Genomic DNA, 21,257 nt, shown 5'->3' with positions numbered 1-21,257 from the left:
TTCCCGCCACTCCATCCCGCCGGGACCCCCCCGCCACCGCTGGGTAGGGGAGAATCCCGGCCCATGTGTCTGATAGCTCTTTCAAAGAACAATCCAGTCAGTTCTGGTGTCCTGATCATTCCCATATTCCTGCATTTCTTCGTCTGCAAATTTCATAGATTTATTCATAGAATTTACAGTGCAGAAGAATATTTATCTGATTCAAATTTAAAGGCTACAACTGAATCTACATCCATTGGTGTATGTTGCATTCCAAATCCCCACCATTCAACTGGGAAATACGTTTTCCCTCGTGTTGCTTCCAGCTATTTTTCCAATCATCTTAATAATTTATCCTTTTTATTATTGACCCTTCTGCCATGAGAAATAGTTTCTTTTTATTAACTCCAATTATAACTCTATCAAATCTCCCTTTAACTTGCTCTGATCTAAGAACAGCCTAGTTTCTCCAACCTATTCACCTAACTGTCATCCCTGACAGTTAATTCAAACAGAATAGCAGTGTGCCATGGTTAACCGAATTCTTCAGATATGAACTCATAAATAGTTAAATATTAACTGTCCTTAAGATTTACAGACCACCAGTTCCTCAAAAGTTGTGGAGTTGAAACATGGCAGACGGCGAAAGTAGTATTCAACCAAATAAACTTTTCAACTACAAAGGTTGCAACCTGTCAAGCTTCCATACCGTTGAACGTTTGGATCAAATGGAAAATTACGATGTACGTGATTCTGATGTCTTTGTGGTGACTTAGCCTAAATCTGGTAAGTAATTAGAATAAGCAGAGGATCCAATTCATGCCCTTGAATTGTACATACCTCATACATTAGAGGAAAACATAATGATAAGTGTAATAGATATAGTGAATTAGTTTGATTTTAAAAATACTAGTACATAAACAAGAATTCCATTATAAATATAATTCTAGGCTAATTCCTGACTCTTTTTTGTTTTACAAAGGACCTACAAAGCTTGTCCTTATGATGTGTGCAAAGGTCAAACAGTTATCAGTATTTCAGCAGAAAATATCTAACATAGCACAAAAATGGTAAAAATTGATCGCTAGGCCTTGCAGGTCAGTTGCTCCCGCCAATCCTGATGTAGGTGCCTGTGTGTTTACTTTTATTGCCAGTGTTCTGTGGATTTGGACACCAGCCTAAATGAAGTAGTGTCACAATTAGCAGACAGCAACAAACAAGGTATTGTTGTTTTCCTAAAGAAGGCTATCATACATCTGTAAGGTTTGCTGTTCTCCTAAAATTTCTTTTGGAAATTTTCAAATATGAGAACAAAGTTAATAGATGATGTGATAGTACCAGACCATCTCCAGTGGTTTAAGGGTATAGAGTGAGGGCCACAGATACACGATTTCAAAATTATATATTTTATTCAGCATTTTGATAAAAACAAATCAAAGCAGAATCAAAATTATGCAGTATTTTAAATAACCAACCCCAGCCCCCCTCCCCCCCCCCCCGCTCCCTACTCTCACCATCTTCTCCCTTCTTGCCTTCCCCATTTTAACCCCCTACCCCCCTCTTGCTCAATCCTCCTTAAAGAAGTCAATGAATGGCTTCCAACTCCGAGTGAACCCATCAACCGACCCCCTGAGGAAGAACTTGACCTTCTCCAGCCTCAGGAATTCCATCATGTCACTCACCCATACACCCGCTTTTGGCGGCTCCATCCAAGTAAGATCCGTCTCTGGGCTATCAGGCAGGCAAAGGCCAAGACATTGGCCTCTCTCGCCCCCCTGGACTCCCGGATCTTCCGACACCCCGAATATCGCTACCTCTGGACTCGGGGCCATCTTCAGCCCAAGCATCTCAGATATTACCTCCACAAATCCCTACCAGAACCCCTACAGCTTTGGACATGGCCAGAAAATGTGGACAAGATTCGCGGGCCTCCCCGCGCACTGACCACACCTATCCTCTACCCCCTCAAAAAACTACTCATCTGCTTTACCGTCATACTACCATGTCAGGGTAGCACAGTAGCCAGTGGTTAGCACTGTGGCTTCACAGAGGCAGGGTCCCAGGTTTGATTCAACGCTGGTTCACTGTCTGTGTGGAGTCTGCACGTTCTCCCCGTGTCTGCGTGGGTTTACTCCGGGTGCTCCGGTTTCCTCCCACAACCCAAAGACGGGCAGTATAGCTGTATGTTCTACATACGTGCCCTGTGAAGTATTTAAAACTGAATGACGAGGACGTATTCACCCTCCACAGGGCCTCAGCCCATGTTCCGGCCTCGGCCTCCCCACCCAGCTCCTCCTCCCACTTGCATTTCATATCCTCCATCGGTGTCCCCTCTGAGGCACGATCAATTTGACTTAAAGACGAAAGTTGAATCCAAACTGAGGCTTTACTGGTATCAGATGTGTGGCCTCCCACAGCAGCTGGCGAAATGGCTGCGAGCTGGAGGACACGCATATTTATACCCCGCCTCCTGGGCGGAGCCAGCAGGCAGGGGCCACAGACGAACCTGTAGTGCAGGTTCTACCGTACAACCTCTAATATAAGTACAACAGTGGTTTATCACATTCACCCCTTGTTAAAATTGAGTCCAGCGGGGGTGGTGGTTAATTATATACAATCATGATTTTAATATTTACAGAGCAAAAAAAATGTCTCTTGGCATCCGGTGGACCGGTCAGAGATTCAGCCGGCCCGGGGCCTTGATGGTCCTTTGAGAGCAACGAAGTGGCGACGGCGATGTTGGTGCTCACCTGGTCGAGGCTAACTCCGGGAGCGTGCCAAAATCCTCTTCATCGATGGGCGCGGGCAGGGGGAGGACGGACGGTCCTGGGGGGGGGGGGGGGGGGGGGGGGGGGGGGTGTGTTGTGAGCGACGGGGGAGGGGGCGAAGGGGGTGGTGTGGGGGTGGAACCTGCTGGTGCCACGTCCCTGAGGGAGACAGTATCCTGGCGGCAGTCGGGGAATGCCACGTAGGCGTACTGGGGGTTTGCGTGGAGCAGGTGCACTCTCTCCACCAACGGGTCCGCTTTGTGGAGTCGCACATGTTTACGGAGAAGCACGGTTCCCGGAGCTGTGCGCCAAGTCGGGAGCGACACCCCGGATGTGGACTTCCTGGGGAAGGCTAAAGGACGTTCATGCGGTGTATTGTTAGTGGCAGTGCAGAGTAACGAGCGAATGGAGTGGAGTGCATCAGGGAGGACCTCTTGCCAGCGGGAGGCTGGGAAATTTCTGGACTGTAGGGCCAGCTGGACGGCCCTCCATACCGTCCCATTCTCCCTTTCTACTGTCCGTTTCCCCGGGGGTTGTAGCTTTTCGTTCTGCTGGAGGCAATACCCCTGCTGAGCAGCAACTGACACAGCTCATCACTCATGAATGAGGACCCCTGTCACTGTGGATGTAGGCGGGGAAATCGAACAGTGTGAAGACCAAATTAAGGGCTTTAATGATGATGGCAGACGTCATATCGGGGCATGGGATGGCGAAGGGGAACTGGGAGTATTCATCGATCACACTGAGGAAATATGTGTGACGATCGGTGGAGGGGAGGGGGCCTTTGAAGTCCATGCTGAGGCGTTCAAAGGGGCGGGAGGCCTTCACCAGGCGCGCGTGGTCCGGCCGGTAGAAATGCGGCTTGCACTCCGCACAGACCTGGCAGTCCCTGGTGATTGTTCTTACTTCCTCGATGGAGTAGGGCAAATTTTGTGCCTTAATGAAATGGTACAACCGTGTGACTCCTGGGTGACAAAGGCTGTCGCGCAGGGTCCGGAGTCGGTCTACCTGTGCGCTGGCACATGGACCTCGGGATAGGGCATCTGGGGGCTCGTTGAGTTTGCCAGGGCGATACCTAATCTCGTAATTATAGGTGGAGAGCTTGATTCTCCACCGCATGATTTTATCATTTTTGATCTTGCCCTGCTGTGTGTTGTTGAACATAAAGGCTACCGACCGTTGGTCAGTGAGGTGAGTGAATCTCCTGCCGGCCAGGTAATGCCTCCAATCCCGCACAGCTTCAACGATAGCTTGGGCCTCTTTTTCAACGGATGAGTGCCGAATTTCAGAGGCATGAAGGGTGCGGGAAAAGAATGCCATGGGCCTGCCTGTCTGATTGAGGGTGGCGGCCAGAGCAACGTCTGATGCGTCGCTTTCTACTTGGAAGGGCAGTGTTTCATCTACAGGGTGCATTGTGGCCATGGCAATATCAGCTCTGATCCAGGCGAAGGCCTGTTGGGCCTCAGCCGTCAGGGGAAACTGGGTGGACTGTATGAGTGGGCGGGCCTTGTCCGCAGTGGGCGGGACCCACTGCGCGTAATATGAAAAGACCCCCAGGCAGCGTTTGAGGGCCTTGGGGCAGTGGGGGAGGGGGAGCTCCATGAGGGGGTGCATGCGGTCGGGATCAGGCCCCCGAACTCCGTTCTGGACCACATAGCCGAGGATGGCTAAGCGGTTCATACTGAACACACACTTCACTTTGTTGTAAGTGAAGTTTAGGAGAGTAGCGGTGTGGAGAAATTTAGCAAGGTTGGCGTCGTGGTCCTGCTGATCATGGCCGCAGATGGTGACATTGTTTAGGTACAGAAACATGGCCCGCAAACCGTACCGGTCGACCATTTGGTCCATCTCCCTTTGGAAACCGAGACCCCGTTAGTGACACCGAAGGAGACCCTAAGGAAGTGATATAGACGGCCATCTGCCTCGAAGGCGGTGTATGGCCGGTCCGATTTACGGATGGGGAACTGGTGGTAGGCGGATTTCAGGTCCACCGTTGAGAAGACCCGGTACTGCGCAATCTGGTTCACCATGTCAAATATGCGTGGGAGGGGGTACGCGTAGAGCTACATGGACTTGTTGATGGTCTGGCTGTAGTCCACGACCATTCGGTGTTCCTCCCCAGTCTTAACCACTACCACTTGAGGTCTCCAGGGGCTGTTGCTGGCCTCGATGATGTCTTCCTGAAGCAACTGCTGGACTTCGGACCTGATGAAGGTCTTATCCTGGGTACTATGCCGTCTGCTCCTGGTGGCGACGGGTTTGCAATCTGGAGTTAGATTAGCAAAGAGGGAAGGTGGGTCGTCCTTTAGGGTCGCAAGTCCGCACACAGTAAGGGGTGGTAAGGGTCCGCCGAATTTAAGGGTTAGGCTCTGGAGGTTGCACTGGAAATCCAGGCCGAGGATAAGTGCAGCGCAGAGGTTAGGGTGAACGTAGAGGCGGAAGCCGTGAATTCTACGCCCTGGACTGTGAGCGTGACCATACAGTACCCCCGGATCGCTACGCAATGGGATCCGGAGGCCAGGGAGATTGGTGGGGTGTATCGTGAGGGAGCAGCGCCTTACCGTATCCGGGTATATAAAGCTCTAGGTGCTCCCGGAGTACAGCAGGCAAGAGGTCACATGGCCGTCGACTTTCACGCTGGTGGATGCGTTAGCGAGGTTATGCGGGCGAGACTGGTCGAGTGACATGGTGGCGAGCCTTGGTTGGTCGTCGGGTAATGGGGCGGCCATTGAGTTCAGATCTTGGAACGCTGGTGGTGTCTATGTCCTATGGGGTAGACAAGATGGCGGCGCCTGGAGATCGTGGGGGTTACAAAATGGCGGCGCCCATAGAACGCACGTTGCAGGGGTGGAGCAAGATGGCGGCACCCACGAAACGCACGTGTTGTGCGGAGGGGAAGATGGCGGCACCCACTGATCGCACATGGTCTGGGGGGAGAGGAGAAGATGGCAGCGCTCATTGTGACTGGGGGGGTGGGGGCGATCACGGCCACTGAGCGGGCCTGGCACACCGCGGCAAAGTGGCCCTTCTTCCCGCAGGCTTCGTGTACAAAGGGCAGCAGGGGCTGGGCAGCGTTGGCGGGGGTGCTTTTGCTGGCCGCAAAAGTAGCATCGGGTCCCCCCGAGGTTTGCTGGCTGGCATGTAACATAGGCATATTGGATGGGCTGCCTGTGAGGTCCATGAAGCGTAGGAGGGGTGGGCCGCACGGCTGAGGGCATAGTACTGGACGTTGCGCAGGGCGACCGTCATGGAGAGCGCTAGCGTTTTAGTCTCTGCGACGTCGCGCATGGCCCCTCCTAGGAGCCGCTGACGTATGATATCTGATCCAATTCCGGTCACAAAGGCGTCACTCATAAGGAGGTCTGAGTGTTCCTTAGCTGTAACATCCTGGCAGTCACAGTCCCGGACAAGTGGGATAAGGGCCCTCCAGAAGTCTTCTATGGACTCACCCGATAGTTGAGAACGAGTTGCGAGTGCGTGCTTGGCGAAGAACGTGTTTGTCTTCTGCTCGTAATTGTCCTTGAGTTGAGTCATGGCTTTGGCGTAGTTTGGCGCATCCTGGATCAGCGGGAAGACTTTGGAGCTGAGCCTGGAGTATAAGATCTGGATCTTCTGAGCCTCCGGAACAGGGGTTGGCGCCGCGTTGATATACGCTTCAAAGCAATCTAGCCAGTGCTGGAAGTCCTTTCTGGCATCGCTGGAGTGCGGATCCAGCTGAAGGTGACCTGGTTTAATACGGAGGTCCATCCTTTGAAACTGATAGCAATAAATTGAGGCACGATCAATTTGACTTAAAGACGAAAGTTGAATCCAAACTGAAGCTTTATTGGTATCAGATGTGTGGCCTCCCACAGCAGCTAGCGAAATGGCTGCGAGCTGGAAGGCACGCATATTTATACCCCGCCTCCTGGGCGGAGCCAGCAGGCAGGGGCCACAGGCGAACCTGTAGTGCAGGTTCTACCGTACAACCTCTAATATAAGTACAACAGTGGTTTACCACACCCTCCCAATCCATTAGTTCCTAGTAGGCTTTGGACAACTTCTTCTCCCCTATCTTTTCCTTCGACAGCACCTTGCCTTGCAACCCCAAGGGTGGTAACCCAGGTAAAGACGGCACCTCGCTCTTCAGAAAAAAAACCAACCTGCAGGTACCGAAAACAATTCTCCCTGGGCAGCTCATAATCTTCCTCCAGATCCTCCAATTTTGCAAAACCGCCCCCTAAATTGGAGGACTGAGAACATTAGTTGGGGGTGGGGGGGAGGGGGGGGGGGTGGGAGGGGGTTGGGGGGAGAGGGACTGTATGTGTTAATGGTGATTATGGGTCATTCCCGATTCCCTTTTGTCATTTGTTTATGTTAACATGCGGGTAGTTGTTTGGGGGTTTGTGGGAGGATGGGATCGTTGTTATTGATATGGAGATTGACATTATATTTGGTACTGCTTATTGTTTATTGTTGGTGGGTGCAAATTTGGGAGAAAATGTGAAAAAGGAGGAGAATAAAAATATTTTTAAAAACTGCCCCACACCTTCAAGGCCGACACCACCAGTGGGCTCATGGAGTGCCTGGCCAGCAAGAATGGCAGAGGCACTGTTAACAATGCCCCAATACTGACCCCCTCCCCCACTACCCATTTCTGAACCATGGCCGCCCAGTAGTAGTTCATTATATTCAGCAACGGCAGACCCCCCCCACTCCAAAAAAGCCCTTTTGACCCGCGGGTCTTCACCGCCCATACAACCCAGAGATCAGCGCATTGACCTTTTTAAAGAACGACTTCGAGGCAAAGTACGGGAGGTTTTGAAATATGAATAAGTACCTTGGCAGCACCATCATATTTACAGTCTGCACCCATCCCACCAACGATGGGATGAAGACCCCTTCATCTGCTGCATCAATCAAGTCAAATTTAACTTGTGCAGCTGCGCCCAACCCCACATCGCCTGAATACCCAGGTATCTAAAACTAGCCCCCAATATCTTAAACAGCAACTCCCCTCACCTCCTCTCCTGCCCACTGGTCTGAATTGGAAACACCTCACTCTTTTCCACGTTCAGCTTGTACCTGGAAAACTGGCCAAAGTCCTCCAAAATCCACATAATGGCCCAAATGCCACCCAATGGGTCCAAAACATATAACAGGTCGTCTGCGTACAGCAAAACCCTGTGCTCAACGTCCCCCCACACAATCTCTTTCCAATCCCTCGACGCTCTAAGTGCCATTGTCAATTGCTCTATAGCCAAGGCAAAGAGCAACGGGGAGAGCGGACACCCCTGCCTCGTCCCGCGATGCAGCCCGAAATAGCCCGAGTTCACCCACACACTTGCGACCGGTGCCTTGTACAGTAACCGGACCCAGTCAACAAACCCCTGCCTGGGTTCGAACTGCCGCAGCACCTCCCACAAATATTCCCACTTCACCCGGTCGAAGGCCTTCTTCGCGTCCATCGCCACTGCCACCTTCACCTCCTGCCCCTCTGGAGACATCATAATTACATTGAGCAACCTGCTCACATTCACTGACAGCTGTCTCCCTTTCACAAACCCCATTGATCCTTGCCTCTTGCCCCAGGACGCAGTCCTCAATTCGCAAAGCCAACAACTCATCAGCAACTTGGCATCTACGTTCAATAACGATATAGGACGTACGACCCACACTTATCCAGATCCTTGTCCTTTTTCAATATCAAAGAAATGAATGCCTGCGGTAGTGTAGGGAGGCGTTCCCCCCCACTCCCAAGCCTCATTAAATGCCCTCACCAGCAGTGGCCCTCGATCTCCCCCAAATGTTTTATAAAACTCCAAAGGGAACCATCCGGGCTGGGGCCTTCACTGCCTACATTGCCCCCATACTCTCCATCATATCTTCCCCAGCCCGAGTGGGGCCCCCAATCCTTGCACCAACTCCTTGTCCACTCTGGGAAACTCTTGCCCATCCAGGAACTGTTGCATTTCCTCCACCCCGGCCAGGGGCTCCGACTCATACAATCTCTTGTAAAAAGTCTCAAACAGCACATTCACCCCCACCGGGTCCAACATCACCCTTCCCATCTCGTCCTTTACTCTGCCAGTTCCCTCGCCGCCACCTGCTCCCTCAACTGGTGGGCCAGCATCCTACTCGCCTTCTCACCATACTCATATACTGACCCTCTGGCCCCTCTAGCCTTCCGTAGCTGCCCCACTGCCTTCCCCTTGGACACTAATCCAAGCTCCATCTGGAGCCTCTGCCTTTCCTTCAACAACGCTGCCTCTGAATACCATCTGTCCACCCTCAGAATCTCCTCTACCAGCCTTGCCATCTCTGCCCGTTCCAGCTTCTCCCTATGTCAGCAACCCAAACCCCCAAACAAAACAACAACCCCATCCCCCACCCCTATTTCTATCTCCTGCCAACCTCCCACTGCATTCCCGTTAACTAGCCCGCCCAGCTAGCATGGTGGCCCCTGACCAAGGCCTCCAAACCCCCAACCCCTCAGTACACTCCTTCACCCCCCCCCCCCCCCGCCCCCCCGGTCCACAATCACAAAGAGCATAAAAAGGTGCACTCACACTTGACCTTTCCTCACACAGAGGGCCTGTCCTCCGAACACCCCGCCATCAAAACCAAAGGAACATTTCCAGGGGAAAAGTTTCCCGAGAACAAAGAAATATCCTCACAAACTCCTCCAAAGTTCAATGTTCTCCTTCTCCTGCCAGCCCATCGTCCCTCGTGAACTCCACTGCCTCGTGTGGCGTGCCAAAATAATATTCATGCTTCTGGAAAGTCACCCAGGGGTGGGTCGGGCACAGCACCCCAAACTTCACTACCAGGGCCTTTCACAGTAACTTCATTGCAGTGTTAATGTAAGCCTACTTGTGACAGTAAAGATTATTATATTATTATATTATATTCTTGAAGAGGGCAACATTGACCCGGTTAATCCTGATCTCCTCTTCGCCAGCTCTGCATCCACGTGTTGGTACATTCGCAGCTCGTTCCCTTTCCAGGTATACTTCCTCGTCTGCCTCGCCCATCGAAGGATCTTCTCTTTATTCAGAAATCGGTGCAACTGCACCACCGGCGCCCTTGGCAGCGCGCCCTGTGCGCTCGGCCGACCTCCAGGGGCCAGTTAGAGGCTCGCCCTGTGCGCTCGATTGACTTCCAGGAGCCGCTCAAAGGCCCCCTCCCTCATCAATTGTTCCAGCATTTTGGCCACATACGTGCTGGCCTCTGCACCTTCGAAACTCTCGAGCATCCCCACAATCGTCAAATTTTGTCTCCTGGAGTGATTCTCCAGATCACCCACCTTCTCCTTCAGCCTTTTCTTGGTCTCCCGTATCACCCCCATCTTGGCCATCAACGAGGTCAACTGCTCCTCGTGCTCCCCCACCGCCTCTCCCACTTTCTGGATCGTCCAGCCCTGGGACTCCAGCCTCTGCTCCACTCCCTCAATGCCTGCTTTGATCGGCTCCACCACTTTGGCCAGGTCTTTCCTTCCTCTGCTGGACGAACGTAGCATTCAGAAATTCCAATAATTGTTCCGTTGACCGCTGGGCGGGCAGAACAGCTCCTTTGCCCTTCATCATCTTAACATGTGGCGAACCTCGAAGATTCTCTTGCTCCAGCAACTCTTTTCTTCTTGCCCCACTCCTCGTTTGTTGATCCATTCATTAGCCACACCAGAGGAGTTACACCTTCTCCAAGTACTCCTACACTTCTTCCCATCCAAAAACTTCACCCTTCACATGGGGAAAGGACCGAAAAATACCACCTTGAGCAGAAGCTACCAAATGTGCGACCGCTCACTACATGGCCGCCACCAGAAGTGATAGATACAAGATTGAGAATTATTGAGATTTAGAACATGGAGCAAGAGATAACTTCTTTACACAAAGGATTGTAAAGGTGTGAATTCTTTCTCATCATTAGTGATTCAGCCAATAACGACACCAATATTAAAATACAGATTGGTTTGTGGATGGAGGGAAAGGAGATGAAGGGATAACTGAATAGGTAGATAGACAGGCAGCAAAATTGTTTAATCACAGAATCTACAGTGCAGAAGGAGGCAATTCAGCCCATCGGGTCTGCACCGACCCTTACAAAGAACACCCTACTGAAGCCCACGTATCTACCCTATCCCCGTAACCCAGTAACCCCCACTTAACATTTTTTAGACACTAAGGACAATTTAGCATGACCAATCCACCTAACCCGCACATCTTTGGACTTGGGAGGAAACCGGAGCACCCGGAGGAAACCCACGCAGACACGGGGAGAACGTGCATACACCGCACAGATAGTGCCGCAAGCCGGGAATTGAACCTAGGACCCTGGAGCTGTGAAGCAACTGTGCTCACCACTATGCTATCGTGCTGCCCATAATGACTAGAGAGAACATATGCAGATCAGCAAAGTGGGCGGACAACTGGCAGATACATTTAACTGCATACATTTTGGAAAAATAAACCAGGAGCAAGAGGATACACTCAATAGAAGAACACTGAAACATGTTAATAAATGGAGAGACCTTGAGGTTCAAATACATTATTCCTTTAAAATCCAGTTGAATGACAATAAAGCCAAAAATCATTGCAACAACTTCTTCGCTTTCATAAATAAGATTATAAATAAGAGCAAATAAGTGATGATAAATTTAGACATGGTTTTTAATTAAGCTCCAGTTGGAATACTTTGTGCAGTAATGACTGACCCCGGAACATCAGGACCAGACAAAGTGTGCTGCACATAGATTTGTAAGAATGATACCAGATTCTGGAAGGACTGAGATACTGAGACAATATCCTCTGCAGTAGAAAAGGCTGAAGAGATAGAGGTATTAGCATTATGAAGGACTTTGACATGCTGCATGGGGAAAACATATTTCCTCTGGTTGAGGAACATGATAATAAATATAAATAATTATTTTTCATGCCATAGAGTCCATGGAGTCAGCACAGACATGATGGGTTGAGTGATCTTTTTCTGTTCTGTAGATTTCTATGGTCTGTTGTTCAATGGTCCAGAAAATAGGAAAAAGAAGAGAATGGCAAAGTCAAACAAACTCCGCCTCAAAAATTGTACTTTGTGTCATTATGTGATGACAAGTTGTATCATGTCATTTTTTTAGCCCAATTATAACTGTTGCCCTTTATGTTCACCAATTGTTAAACAAAGCTATCAATAGCTGGCCTGATCTTACTGGAGTTTTGTCGATCAAGATATTGAGGAGACATAAGTGTGGGCATGTGCAAAATTACCTAACAGCACATCTTTCGGGGCTTGTGGATGGAAACCGGAGCACCCGGAGGAAACTCATGCAGACGCGGGGAGAACGTGCAGACTCCGCACAGACAGTGACCAAAGCCAGGAATTGAACCTGGGACCCTGGCTCTGTAATGTAAGCCTACTTGTGACATTAATAAAGATTATTATTATCAACTAAAAATCTATGGTTCTGGCCACAATGGGGTATATTGCCATACCCATTACTTTCCGATACATATGCATCCTTGCCTATGTTCATATACACATGCATTTGCCTATTCGCAAATGTGCATGAGAATGGATTTTGCCTTTGTCCTCACATAATTGTGCCAGTTAAGGTTGTGATCATTCAGAAGAAAATGTTCCCAATGTTGGGGATGTATCTAAAGGATATCAAACCTAATGTGTAGATAGGAGGGAGGTTCTGGGACAGTTGGAAAGATGGAATACGTGAGCTTTGCATATGTTTGTGCACATTTTTCTGAATTGTTAAGTCTTTTGTCTGTTTATCTCACAATTTACTTTTAGAGTAGGGGGAGTGAAGAGCTGCCTGATAGCTGCAAGTCAAGGGAATGGATTTTGATGCCATGTATTTGGGGAGAGAATCTCTGGGGGAGTAAGTTAAAGGAGAAAAATTGCTGTAATATAACATGAAAGGGTCCTTCCTGTGAGTTCCTGTTTCTCCCCTGTTTATTCCCTTATTACCCCGTTCTTTAATTTTTGCCGTTACATTCATGATTCATGAATGATTTATGGGCATGTGTCTTTAGGGCAGCCTGTTTCTTTAATTCAAGCAGTAGGGAGCAGTGTCCTGTGTGGTGATATACATCACTGTGAGTACACAAAGGGTTAATGTACATACACTACACCTAGCTAGACACTAGAGGGAACACCAGAGACATGACACACAGACAGTCAACCAATGGGTCAGTAAGATAGGACACGACCAATGGGCATTCACGATACACACAGAGGTGACACTACCACAGGAGGGCATTACACCAACCCATATAAAAGGACACATCACACATGCTCAGTCTCTTTCCAGTGGAGACTCTCAGTGAGTACAGACACAGGGTTGATTGAACATCACTCCCACCACGTGGATTGTAGCAGACTGGTTCGTCAGTCTGAGTAGCTATAGCAGGATTAACAGTAGCATCGAATCCAAGTAGGAGAATTGTTAATAGTTTGATAAACGTGTTAAAGCTATCGCCAAGTCTGAACCTTCCTTTGTCAGAGTGCACATCAAGGAAGCAGCTTATGCTACAACAAGAGCATAACAAAACAGTCAGTGCCTTTAGTTCAAACAGAAGGTATCAGAAGGCTGTACTGTTTTAGACTGGTGATTGCATTGGCCAGTGGCAGTGATGACTCGGTTTGATTGATTTGGCTGGTGGCCAATGAATGGGCCCAAAAGGTTGCACACTGCCCAGTAATAGGTGGTGATTGGATCTGATCCTATTGAAATGTCAGAGCCACAAGCTTCAAGTTTGGTTTCACTTTTGATTCTGCAGCCTGGATGAAGAGTTCCAACTAACTCTCTCCAAAATGATCTTCTAACTAACCCTCTTCAGAAAGCCACTGTGGAGGCTGACTCTTTCTCTTCAGTAAGTCTGGGTGTCATTCTCTTGAGACTGCAAAGGCCTGAAGTGAAACCACACACTGAAGGTAAGGTTTGATGTAAATTAAAGTGTCTCTGCGGAAAGATATAGGCCTGAATGTGAAGCTCGAGCTGAAGGTCCAGTTTGATAAGAACTGAAGTATCTCTCCAGAAAAAAGCCTGCTGCCTCTGAGTACTGTGCTCTTTTCCTAAACTATCAGGACCCTGAATTAATGGCTCTGCAAAGACCATTACCAGCTTTGTCTTTGACCTTCATCCTTATTATTTTCACGCCATCGCACCCCCCCCCCCACCCCACCTCCCCTCCCCACCCACCTCCCCCCCCCCACCCCACCTCCCTCCTCCCCCCCCCCACCCTCCCCACCCCCACGCCTCCATGAAATGCGACTCACATTAACTGGAAGCATTTGAAGAGATTAGTTAATGACTATTCTGAACTCTTATTAAAACAAAGGCACAATATGGATGCAGAATATTATGAAGCACATTTACATGGATGGAGATCTACAAACAGAAGAGTGTGAATTATCCTATTCTGTAGTTCCCTGGCTGGAGTTTACAAGTAAGGAAAGTAAGACCGATGACCGCCCATCACCCCGTTTGTTTGTTACACATCTACCTTATCAACTGATACCAAAAGCTCTGAAGAACAAAAAGGCCAAGGTAAGATTTTATTCTCCCAAGGCCATATTGAAATTGATCTAGAGGCCCAAACTAAAGCAACATTTGAGATCAATATATGTATGATAGTCATTCTTTCATTCAAAATGTGCAAGTTCCAGATAAAGCTTCAGAATCATCTCTAGCAGAGTTTGTATTGGAACAGTCTCAAAATAAGGGGTTGGCCATTTAGAACTGAGGTGAGGAGAAATGTCTTAATTAAAAAGGATGCGATCGATTTTTGGGGAATTCCCTACTTCACAGGGATGTGGATGCTTGGTTGATTATTACATTCAAGATTGAGGTTGATAGATTTTTGAATATTAAGGAATTAAGGGGGAGTTGGTTGGGGGAGGTGTGGGAAGCCGGGAGATGGATTAGGAAGTGGGGTGGAGGTAGAAGATCAGCTGGGATCATGTGGTGGAAGAGGCTCAAAGTGTTAAATAGCCTAATCCTGGTCCTTTTGTTCTTGTTTATGTACTCTACAAGATACTAGTGGTTGCTTCTATAGCACATCGATAAACAGTTCTGTATTTTTGTTGATCAGCTGGATATCTACCAGGCTGAACTTCACCACTACATTTAAGGGTTTCCGAGCCAAGCTACTGAGGAATCCACCTGGAGGTTATCCACTTTGGTAACAAAAACAGTAAGCCAGGTTATTATCTGAATGGCTATAGATCGAGAAAGGAGAATGTGCAACCAGACCTGGGTGTCCTTGTGCACTAGTCACTGAAAGTAGGCAGGCAGGTGCAACAGCGGTAAAGAAGGCAAATAGTATGTTGGCCTTCACAGTGAGAGGATTTCAGTACAGGACCACAGTGAGAGGATTTGAGTACAGGAGCAGGGTTGTCTTCCTGCAATTATACAGGACCTTAGTGAGGCCACACCTGGAATACTGTGTGCAGTTTTGGTCTCCTAGATGTTCTTGCTAGAGAGGGACTGAAGCAAAGGTTTACTAGACTGATTGCTGGAATGGCAGAACTGACGTGTGAGGAAAGAGTGAATCGGTTCGGATTATATTCACTGGAGCTGAGAAGGATGGGGGGTGGGGGGGAATCTCATAGAACCTACTAAATTCTAATAAGACTAGACAGGGTAGATGCAGGAAGAATTTTCCCACTGGCAAGGAAGTCCAGGACCAGGGGCGGGATTCTCCGCAATCGGCGCAATGTCCACCGACCGGCGCCAAAAATGGCGCGAATCAGTCCGGCATCGCGCCGCCCCAAAGGTGCGGAATTCTCCGCATCTTGGGGGTCCGAGCCCGCACCTTGAGGGGCTAGGCCCGCGCCGGAGTGATTTCCGCCCCGCCGGCTGGTGGGAAAGGCCTTTGGTGCCCCGCCAGCTGGCGCGGAAATGACTTCGCCGGGCGACGCATGCGCGGGAGCGTCAGCGGGCGCTCACGGCATCCCCATGCATGCGCAGTGGAGGGGGCCTCGTCCGCCTTCGCCACAGTGGAGACTGTGGCGAAGGCGGAAGGAAAAGAGTGCCCCCACGGCACAAGCTCGCCCGCGGATCGGTGGGCCCCGATCGCGGGCTAGGCCACCGTGGGGGCACCCCCCGGGGCCAGATCGCCCGCGCCATCCCAGGACCCCGGAGCCTGCCCGCTCCGCTTTGTCCCGCCGTTCGAAAGGTGGTTCGATCCACGCCGGCTGGCGTGGGTTGACAGCGGCGGGACTTCGGCCCATCGCGGACTGGAGAATCGCCGGGGGTGGGCCCGCCGACCGGCGCGGCGCAATTCCCGCCCCCGCCGAATCTCAGGTGGCGGAGAATTCGGGACACGGCGGGGGCGGGATTCACGCCGGCCCCCGGCGATTCTCCGACCCGGTGGGTGGGTCGGAGAATCGCGCCCCAGGAGTCACAGTCTAAGGATATAGGGTAAACCATCTATTACTGAGATGAGGAAACTTTCTTCAACCACTACCACAGAAAGCAGTTGAGGCCCAAATATTGTGGGCGCAATCCAATGGCCAAGTTATGCTTGAAAAGCGGCTCGCTGTGGCTCACGTGGCTGATAAAAGACAGAAGACCCTGCTCCCCGGGTCTACTCAGCTCGCAATACCTCACGAGATCCAATGCGATCTCGCAAGACGTTGCGATGTAAATCCCGCCCACAATGGATGGGATCACTTTTTTGGCAAATTTGACAGTTAGTCTCACTCTAATGGGCAGATTCTCAAGGTACTTGAAGCTTTGGGATTCATCCCCCTTGCCTCGGAGACCACAGACGAGTGCCCACAAATGGGGACCAGAAGGACACTTATGGGCTTTTCTCAGGGGATCGGAGGCCTCCAGATCCATGCCCTTTGGGCAGAGTGGTGCCCTTGCACTGCTGGGAACCCTGGCAGTGCCAGATTGGCATATTGGCAGTGCCTGTCTGGCAGTGCCACCTGGTGCCAGCCTGGCACGGTGAAGGTGCCAAGCTGGTATTTTTTTGCACATGTGCGATCAGCCTGGGTGCCCTGGGGAGGTGCGGGACAGGCTGGGAATCCTCACACTGGTGTGGAGGGTTGTGTCAGGGATCGATTCAGGAGCCTTGGAGCAGAGCTCCCTTGTGTGCAAAACAGGGTTATGTGAGGCCTCGGCCATGCATTCCCCGCTGAGGCCCCTTATACAAAGCGAGTCCCGTTGTATAGCCATGTGCTTCTTGGCATTGCACGCGGCTAAACGCTCTCGCTAGGGGACTTTGTTCGCATTTTGTTCAATCAAGCCTTGTATGTTTTCAAGGAGTTAGATATTGGATGATCAGCTCTGATCATATTGAATGGCCAAGCAGCCTCGAAGGGCCAAATGGCCTACTTTTGTTCCTATTTTCTATGTTTCTATCTAACAGTTCTGTTTGTCCAATTCGGAAGGACATACCTCACTTACACGAGTCACAGGTTTAATGATGTGAAAGCTTAGGGATTCCCAACTATGTGCAAAGGTACAGAAGGTGTTTAACCAGATATCAGACTTGGTAATGTCACCCTTGCAACCTACACTCCTGTAATGACGCTCTTGCAGCACTCTTGTAACATAAACACAATAAATAATATCCGATTCAAATTCATCAATGCACCCTCGAAGGAAATAGCAAAGGTGAAAGCTGTTATCTTTAAATGAGCATTATCACGATTTACAATTGTGTTTTACTTGGCAGGTTATCTATGTGTACAGAAACCCTAAAGATGTTGCAGTTTCTTACTATCATTTTCATAAGTTTGCAAATTATTTGGAAACCCCAGAAAACTTTGGAGCTTTTCTGCAGACATTTCTGAATGGCCAAGGTAAGGTGGCATCAATTGCTCTCTTGCCTTCAGATCGGTATGCACTGTCTATATAATATATATATTTACACCAGCAATGTTGAGCCTGGCGAAAGTCACATTGGTGCATCTTATTCAAACTTTGAAGTGTGGAAAAATCTTTCCAATTTTCCTTCCAAATGACAGCTTCTTCTCAAATGGCATCAGCTGAAACAGATTTCTGTTAGTTTCTAACAATAATTGCCGTAGAGTAAATTTAGGTACATTTGCAGACCTACAGAGCTTTTTTAATAAACCTTGATAAGATATAAAAGTCCAATTGTACTGTAGTTTGTTGTGAAATATTGAACCTTGGAAAGGATTAAAGTGGATCAGCAATTTATTTCCTGACCCGTGATTCCCATTGCACAATCTTTATCGACAGTGACACCAGGTTAGCAGCTGGAGCCTGTACAAAGGTTAAAATCAGACGCAATTGGCTGCTCAGTGGAATGTTTACTGCAAATTCAGTTTTGCTAGACTTCTTCAGCAATCAAGTTCACTTAAAGTTCAATTTTAACCTATCACATTATTTTAAATTTTAAATTAGGGGTGGCACGGTAGCACAGTGGTTAGAACATAGACCATAGAAAAATACAGCACACAACAGGCCCTTCGGCCCACGATGGTGTGCCGAACGTTTGTCCTAGATTAATCATAGATTATCATTGAATTTACAGTGCAGACGGAGGCCATTCGGCCCATTGAGTCTGCACCGGCTCTTGGAAAGAGCATCCTACCCAAGGTCAACACCTCCACCCAACACTAAGGGCAATTTTGGACACTAAGGGCAATTTATCATGGCCAATCCACCTAACCTGCACATCTTTGGACCGCGGGAGGAAACCGGAGCACCCGGAGGAAACCCACGCAGACACGGGGAGGATGTGCAGACTCCGCACAGACAGCGACCCAAGCCGGAATCGAACCTGGGACCCCGGAGCCGCGAAGCAATTGTGCTATCCACAATGCTACCGTGCTGACCTTAACAACAAATAAATCTACACTATATCATTTTACTGTAATCCATGTACCTATCCAATAGCTGCTTGAAGGTCCCTAATGTTTCCGACTAAACTACTTCCACAGGCAGTGCATTCCATGCCCCCACTACTCTCTGGGTAAAGAACCTACCTCTGACATCCCCCCCGATATCTTCCACCATTCACCTTAAATTTATGTCCCCTTGTAATGGCTTGTTCCACCCGGGGAAAAAGTCTCTGACTGTCTACTCTATCTATTCCCCTGATCATCTTATAAACCTCTATCAAGTCACCTCTCATCCTTCTCCATTCTAATGAGAAAAGACCTAGCACCCTCAACCTTTCCTCGTAAGACCTACTCTCCATTCCAGGCAACATCCTGGTAAATCTCCTTTGCACCTTTTCCAAAGCTTCCACGTCCTTCCTAAAATGAGGCGACCAGAACTGTCCACAGTACTCCAAATGTGGCCTTACCAAAGTTTTGTACAGCTGCATCATCACCTCACGGCTCTTAAATTCAATCCCTCTGTTAATGAACGCTAGCACACCATAGGCCTTCTTCACAGCTCTATCCACTTGAGTAGCAACTTTCAAAGATGTATGACCATAGACCCCAAGATCTCTCTGCTCCTCCACATTGCCAAGAACTCTACCGTTAACCCTGTATTCCGCATTCATATTTGTCCTTCCAAAATGGACAACCTCACACTTTTCAGGGTTAAACTCCATCTGCCACTTCTCAGCCCAGCTCTGCATCCTATCTATGTCTCTTTGCAGCCGACAACAGCCTCCTCACTATCCACAACTCCACCAATCTTCGTTTTGTCTGCAAATTTACTGACCCACCCTTCAACTCCCTCATCCAAGTCATTAATGAAAATCACAAACAGCAGAGGACCCAGAACTGATCCCTGGCGTACGCCACTGGTAACTGGGATCCAGACTGAATATTTGCCATCCACCACCACTCTCCGACTTCTATCGGTTAGCCAGTTCGTTATCCAACTGGCCAAATTTCCCACTATCCCATGCCTCCTTACTTTCTGCCGAAGCCTACCATGGGGAACCTTAGAAAATGCCTCACTAAAATCCATGTACACTACATCCACTGCTTTACCTTCATCCACATGCTTGGTCACCTCCTCAAAGAATTCAATAAGACTTGTAAGGCAAGACCTATCCCTCACACATACGTGCTGACTATCCCTAATCAAGCAGTGTCTTTCCAGATGCTCAGAAATTCTATCCTTCAGTACCCTTTCCATGACTTTGCCTACCACCGAAGTAAGACTAACTGGCTTGTAATTCCCAGGGTTATCCCTAGTCCCTTTTTTGAACAGGGGCACGACATTCGCCACTCTCCAATCCCCTGGTACCACCCCTGTTGACAGTGAGGACGAAAAGATCATTGCCAACGGCTCTGCAATTTCATCTCTTGCTTCCTATAGAATCCTTGGATAGATCCCGTCAAGCCCGGGGGACTTGTCTATCCTCAAGTTTTTCAAAATGCCCAACACATCTTCCTTCCGAACAAGTATTTCCTCGAGCTTACCAGTCTGTTTCACACTGTCCTCTCCAAAAATATGGCCCCTCTCATTTGTAAATACAGAAGAAAAGTACTCGTTCAAGACCTCTCCTGTCTCTTCAGACTCAATACACAATCTCCCGCTACTGTCCTTGATCGGACCTACCCTCGCATTAGTCATTCTCATATTTCTCACATATGTGGAAAAGGCCTTGGGGTTTTCCTTGATCCTACTCGCCAAAGATTTTTCATGCCCTCTCTTAGCTCTCCTAATCCCTTTCTTCAGTTCCCTCCTGGCTATCTTGTATCCCTCCAGCATCCTGTCTGAACCTTGTTTCCTCAGCCTTACATAAGTCTCCTTTTTCCTCTTAACAAGACATTCAACCTCTTTTGTCAACCATGGTTCCCTCACTCGACCATCTCTTCCCTGCCTGACAGGGACATACATATCAAGGACACGTAGTACCTGTTCCTTGAACAAGTTCCACATTTCACCTGTGTCCTTCCCTGACAGCCTATGTTCCCAACTAATGCACTTCAATTCTTGTCTGACAACATCGTATTTACCCTCCCCCAATTGTAAACCTTGCCCTGTTGCACGCACCTATCCCTCTCCATTACTAAAGTGAAAGTCACAGAATTGTGGTCACTATCTCCAAAATGCTCCCCCACTAACAAATCTATCACTTGCCCTGGTTCATTACCAAGTACTAAATCCAATATTGCCCCTCCTCTGGTCGGACAATCTACATACTGTGTTAGAAAAGCTTCCTGGACACACTGCACAAACACCACCCCATCCAAACTATTTGATCTAAAGAGTTTCCACTCAATGTTTGGGAAGTTATAGTCACCCATGACTACTACCCTGTGACTTCTGCACCTTTCCAAAATCTGTTTCCCAATCTGTTCCTCCACATCTCTGCTACTATTGGGTGGCCTTTAGAAAACTCCTAACAAGGTGACTGCTCCTTTCCTATTTCTGACTTCAACCCATACTACCTCAGTAGTCTGATACTCCTCGAACTGCCTTTCTGCAGCTGTTATACTATCTCTAATTAACAGTGCTACCCCCCCACCTCTTTTGCCACCCTCCCTAATCTTATTGAAACATCTATAACCAGGGACCTCCAACGACCATTTCTGCCCCTCTTCTATCCAAGTTTCCGTGATGGCCACCACATC

At 49.0% G+C, this 21,257-nt stretch overlaps 1 protein-coding gene across 2 annotated transcripts in view; it reads left to right on the top strand.

Annotated features, from left to right (window-relative positions):
- Positions 1-578: 578 nt before the first annotated feature.
- The window catches only part of LOC140410811 (amine sulfotransferase-like), a 30,429-nt gene continuing 9,750 nt past the window's right edge, over positions 579-21,257 (top strand). The window contains exons 1-3 of one of the 2 annotated variants that reach the window (XM_072499442.1): positions 579-765; positions 14,072-14,280; positions 17,420-17,546. In XM_072499442.1, the coding sequence (XP_072355543.1) occupies positions 14,083-14,280; positions 17,420-17,546 (325 nt within the window). In that variant the 5' untranslated portion in view covers positions 579-765; positions 14,072-14,082. The remainder of the gene's footprint in view (positions 766-14,071; positions 14,281-17,419; positions 17,547-21,257) is intronic. The other variant, XM_072499443.1, reaches the window with a different exon arrangement.

Source organism: Scyliorhinus torazame, chromosome 4 (genome assembly GCF_047496885.1).
Source record: "Scyliorhinus torazame isolate Kashiwa2021f chromosome 4, sScyTor2.1, whole genome shotgun sequence".
Taxonomy (NCBI): domain Eukaryota; kingdom Metazoa; phylum Chordata; class Chondrichthyes; order Carcharhiniformes; family Scyliorhinidae; genus Scyliorhinus; species Scyliorhinus torazame.
This window is presented reverse-complemented; position numbering and strand designations above follow the sequence as displayed.